The sequence below is a fragment of the Castor canadensis genome, chromosome 14, assembly GCF_047511655.1.
Source record: "Castor canadensis chromosome 14, mCasCan1.hap1v2, whole genome shotgun sequence".
Classification (NCBI taxonomy): domain Eukaryota; kingdom Metazoa; phylum Chordata; class Mammalia; order Rodentia; family Castoridae; genus Castor; species Castor canadensis.
The window spans coordinates 29,272,707-29,278,278 of record NC_133399.1 but is presented as its reverse complement, the minus strand read 5'-3'; the positions used below and the strand labels follow the sequence as shown (position 1 = coordinate 29,278,278).

The 5,572-nt window shown below is 33.8% G+C and overlaps 1 protein-coding gene across 1 annotated transcript; it reads left to right on the top strand.

Moving 5' to 3' along the window:
* Positions 1-703: 703 nt before the first annotated feature.
* LOC109680694 (olfactory receptor 7E178-like) lies at positions 704-4,517 on the top strand (the record flags this gene model as incomplete). The annotated part of the gene is made up of 2 exons (XM_020155417.2): positions 704-732; positions 3,596-4,517. Coding segments are annotated over 2 exons (951 nt in total), but the record flags the coding sequence as incomplete, so codon positions are not given.
* Positions 4,518-5,572: the final 1,055 nt, after the last annotated feature.

Below are 5,572 nucleotides of genomic sequence, written 5' to 3'. Positions count from 1 at the left end.
AATACAGGATATGAATGAATTTTGGTTATAATATATATGTACATAGAAATGCCACAAAGGAACTCCATGTAGATCTATCTTAAAAAACAAAAATACCTACGTCCAAAAATGGAGAACAGATAGATAACACAGATCCTGTCTGTGGGGTTGGTACCAGTGGGAGAGGGGAGGATATAAGGAAAGGGTGAAGGGGGCTGAAAGTATGATAAATAATGTGTACTCATTCATGAAAATGGAAAAGTGAGACATGTTGAAATTATTCCAGAAATTGGGGTAGGAGTAGGGAATAAAGCAAATAATGGAGGGGGTGAATTCAACTCTTATATATTGTAAGAACTTTTGTAAATATCAGAAAGTACTCCAGTAAAATAATGATTTAATTATAAATGAAAATATGAAACAAACAAAAATGTCACGTAGAACTAGAGGTAAGATTTAGAAAGCTCTCGTTTGTTTTAATACATTGGATACACATGTGCTGTAGGTAATCCTTTAAATCACATTTACATATTTGAATTTATAAAATGTAACAGAAGTTTTCATGGGTATGAAACACAACAGAGGGACTCAAAGAGAAGGGGAATGTAAAATTTATGGATAGAGATGAGATACTGCTTAGAGTTTAATATCATTCTAGGCTCCAGTGCTTTTTAACAATTTTAATCATCAATAACTCACTTTTTATATATGGTTGAACTTTATATTTAAAAAATGCAACCACAATGACCATATATATTTTAAATTTTAAATTTCACTTGTGTGCTGTCGGGGATATGTGTTGTTCTCTCTCTCAATAATCACTATGAGCTCACAGTGATGGAGAGATTCTCTGAGTGATTGGGACTAAAGTATTCATTTCATGATTCCCCTCCCAGGGCACTGTCACCTCTATTAGAGACAAACCAAAATACTGTTTCTTATAGGCTATGGAATTTTGGTCATTTATTATGGAATTTTATTAATAGATGACTAGATATTTTGGTGTTATAGTTGAAGAATATAAGATTATATTGATAATGACTTACTTTTATTCATACAACAAATGTAGGCAATTAGAGGTAAAGTAAAACATGAATCAGTTGTTAGATTCATGGGTAGATAATAGCCTCTAACCAAATAGTACATGGACAATGTCACCTTAATGTTGTGTAAAGAGGCATACAAGTTTAGAAAGGATTGCCCTAAATATAAACTGACAAATTTCATGATGTCTCTGTCTCAGGTATCATTTTGAATCAGTTAAAGCCTTTGTTGTTGAAGTTCATACTTCACAGAAAGACATAAAATTTCATGTCAGTATAATGTGTACATGTCAGAGGAACTAGATGTTATGAAATACATTGCTTACATGAACTATAAATATTTTAGGTAAATTTTAAGGAAAGTATAGATGCATAAATCAAATGACATGGAAAGTGAGAAAAATATACTTACCAAGTTTATGACAATAGTTTACTTTTGGTGACAGGTGTACAAGAGTATAGAATTATGCAGATATACAAAGAATTCCCTTTTCATAGATGATAATTCACATTAATATTATATATGAGTTTTGAATGGCCTAATGTGAATGGTTTTATTTTTATATAGGTTTTAGATCTATATTGATGGCAATATCTGGTAACATCAGAAGAATATTTTTAATGCCAGAAAGTTTCTAAGCAGTAGTTCTAACATTGTTGTAGAAAAGAATCAGAATTTTCACCTGCAGATTTTATATATATCATATATATATATATATATATATATATATATGCATACATATACATGGAGTGAGAGAGAATATCCATATGGACAGAATCTATCTATCTATCTATCTATCTATCTATCTATCTATTTATCAACTATCTCTATCTATTTATCTATATCCACAGGGAAATGTATATATAAATGGGATTGAAACCCACAAGTCCTCACAATTTAAAGTTTCCTACTATCTTTCTCATAAAAACATTTTAGGTACAAAATTATTATTCCCATTTTATAATTGAGAAAACTTTTCAACTATGTTTACCTTATTTCTTGTACTTTTTTCTCTTACTCTGTTTTATTTATTTTTAGCAGTACTAAGGTTTGAACTCAGGACCTAGAGCTGGCTAAGGGGAGGCCTACCTCTTGAGTCACACTCCAGACCTGTATTTTTCCTTTTGGAACACTTTTTGTAATTAAATCACAGTATGAGTTCGGAATAAGAAGGTTCCAAGCATTGAAGTTGCATTTAGATTCTGTGATTATAACATTGGAGCCACCTTAAAATTTAATATTGTCTTAAAAGCAATGAAAAGGTATTAGAAGAAAATTGAAGAATACAGAAAGAAGAGAAAGGAAAAATAACGATCTATCTTCATGTTAGATCTTTCTAAGATAATAAGGGGTTGAAAGAAAAGTTTCCCTTCCAATTTCTTTCCTTTCCCTTCCCTCTCCTTCTCTTCTTTATTTCTTGTTTTCCTTCCTTCCTCCATCTCTCTCCCTTCTCTTGATTTCCTTTCTTCCTTCCTTCCTTTCTTCCTTCCATCCTTCCTTGCATCTTTTATTTCTCCATCCCCCTCTCCCTACTCTCTCTCTCTCTCTCTCTCTCTCTCATACAAGTTCTCACTCTATAGCCCAGAGAGACCTTGAACTTATGATACTCCAGCAATAATCTCTGAAGTCCTCAGATTCCTGAGTTCTGCTATTATAGCTGTTCATAACTACATTCAGCTAACATTTTATCATTCTTTAACTGTTGACAGGTATTATGTACACTGATGCCACATTCGGGATTTGTAATGTCATGCCATATATGCATTTAACCAAATCATATTTATCAAAATTTGAAGTTCACCAAAGAAATGCATAGCATTTATTCAAGAAATAATTGTTAAAACACTTCCCAGAGTTGAGTGAGAACTTATATTCACAAGAAAGGATGGATGAAAAGTGCAAGAATTATTAAAACAATAAAAAACTACAGGAAGATAAATCACAAAGCAATGTTTTTTGACTTTGAAACATTAACTTTAATTTAGTATTTAAATGATGTGGTTTTAGCTCCTGTATATAATTTACAACCATTTTAATGAAGAGAATTTTTTGCACATTCCTAGAATAACGTTTGGTAACAGTTAGTCTTTGGATACTTCTTAATTTTCCTTGATGACAATGATTATTTTTCCTAAAATAGGAAGATCATTTCTTATTTACTAATTTTTTGAAAATTATAGGTAGTATTTCACTGCAATTATGAACTGGATATGGTGATGTTTTCTAACATTGCTCCATTCAGTATTTCTCAAATAATTGAAGACTTACAAAATAATATAGTAATGGCAACTATTAAGACCAGGAGCTAATGTACATTCTACTTAGAACAGAACATTAGGTGTTACAGAAAAAACATGGAAACATTATGGAAGAAAATTTTTGGTATACTTAGGAAATAAATGATTTATGAAGAAAGGAAGAAAGGGTTTGTCAAAGAAGGAATATTGCTGAAGATGGATGGAAATGAAGTGTGAATTCTTGTGAATATCTGAGTTAAAAAATAGAGGTGTCTGCATTGTTTTTCTGTGCACTAACCATTTTGTTTTCAAAAGGTGTGAAATCAGCATAGGACACAAAATCTAACAATTGTCTCAGAATTCCATCTCTTGGGAATCTCAGATGATCCAGACCTCCAGCCAATCCTCTCTGGATTATTCTTGTCCATGTACCTAGTCACAGTGCTTGGGAACCTGCTCATCATCCTGGCTGTCATCTCTGATTCTCACCTGCACACCCCTATGTACTTCTTCCTCTGTAACCTATCAGCAACTGACATATGTTTCATTTCTACCATGGTCCCAAAGGTGATTATAAATATTGAAACTCACAGCACAGTCATCTCCTATGTGGGCTGTCTGGCACAGATGTCTCTTTTTATCATTTTTGGATGTATGGATGATATGCTTCTGACAGTGATGGCCTATGACCAGTTTTTGGCAATCTGTTACCCACTGCATTACTCAGTCATCATGAACCCTCACCTATGTGTCTTGTTGGTGCTTTTGTCTTTTTTTATTAGCCTTTTGGACTCACTTCTGCACAATTTTATTCCCTTACAATTTCCCTACTTCAAGGATGTGGAAATTTCCAATTTCTTCTGTGACCCTTCTCAAGTCCTTAATCTTGCATGTTCAGATGCTTTTACGAACAAAGTAGTTATTGGCTTTGTTGTTATTATCTCTGGATTTCTTCCTATCTCAGGGATCTTTATTTCCTACTATAAAACAGTTTCCTCAATTTTGATAATCCCATCATCAGTTGGGAAGTGTAACACTTTTACCACATGTGGGTCTCATCTGTCAATTGTTTGTTTATTTTATGGAACAGGCTTTGGAGTGTACCTCAGTTCTGCTATCTCACATTCTCCCAGAAATTGTGCACTGGCCTCAGTGATATCCACAGTAATCACACCTATGCTTAATCCCTTCATCTACAGCCTGAGGAACAGGGACATCAAAAACACTCTAAGGCATCTCCGTATGTGTAGAATTTAACCTCAGAATTGGCGGCGTTCCATTGGAATATAGTTTAGAAAACACAGAATAAGTAAACATTAACCATGTAAATGAAGCCCTCTTCTTCATAATACTTTTGTAGTTTGTGGATTTTAATTTATCATATTATATAACAGTGTGTATATATATTTACCATAACAATGATCAATATATTATGCACATGGATCTTTGAAAAAAATTAACCAGCTCCAGAAAGATTTGAACCATATGTTCTTTTTTCTCTTATGTGTCAAGTAAACCGTTCACTTCAAAGTAGAATAGTGATGACTTGGGACTGAGATGGGTGCTTGGGAGGCAAGTGTAGAAAGAGTAGTTCAATGCATGCTTCATGGATGCTTGAAAATATTACACTGAATCTCACTAATGTGTATAATTTATATGTGTTAATTAGAAAATAAGTAAATATTACACTTACGCTTGCTACTTAGCAAAGGAAGTTAACATAGACTGTGTGGGTTTCTCTTCTCTTTCCTCCACTAATAAGAAAAGATCCTTATAGATTTGGATAACAAATCTGACTGATTACGAGATCTGTATGTTGAGACTCCAAAGTGAGCAGATACTTTTAATAATCAAACTGTGTTTTTAGACTGTCAACCTGATTACTTCAATCCAATTGGCACTATGTCTGCACCTTCCATGTTTGTGTATTGCTTTTGCGCAATTTGCTTATGAGATCTAAGAGTTTTTTTTAATTTTATTATTCATATGTGCATACAAGGCTTGGGTCATTTTTCCCCCCTGCCCCCACCCCCTCCCTTAACACCCACTCCACCCCCTCCCTCTCCCCCCCACCCCCTCAATACCCAGCAGAAACTATTTTGCCCTTATTTCTACTTTTGTTGTAGAGAGAGTAGAAGCAATAATAGGAAGGAACAAGGGTTTTTGCTGGTTGAGATAAGGATAGCTATACAGGGCATTGACTCACATTGATTTCCTGGGCGTGTGTGTTACCTTCTAGATTAATTCTTTTTGATCTCACCTTTTCTGTAGTTCCTGGTCCCCTTTTCCTATTGGCCTCAGTTGCTTTTAAG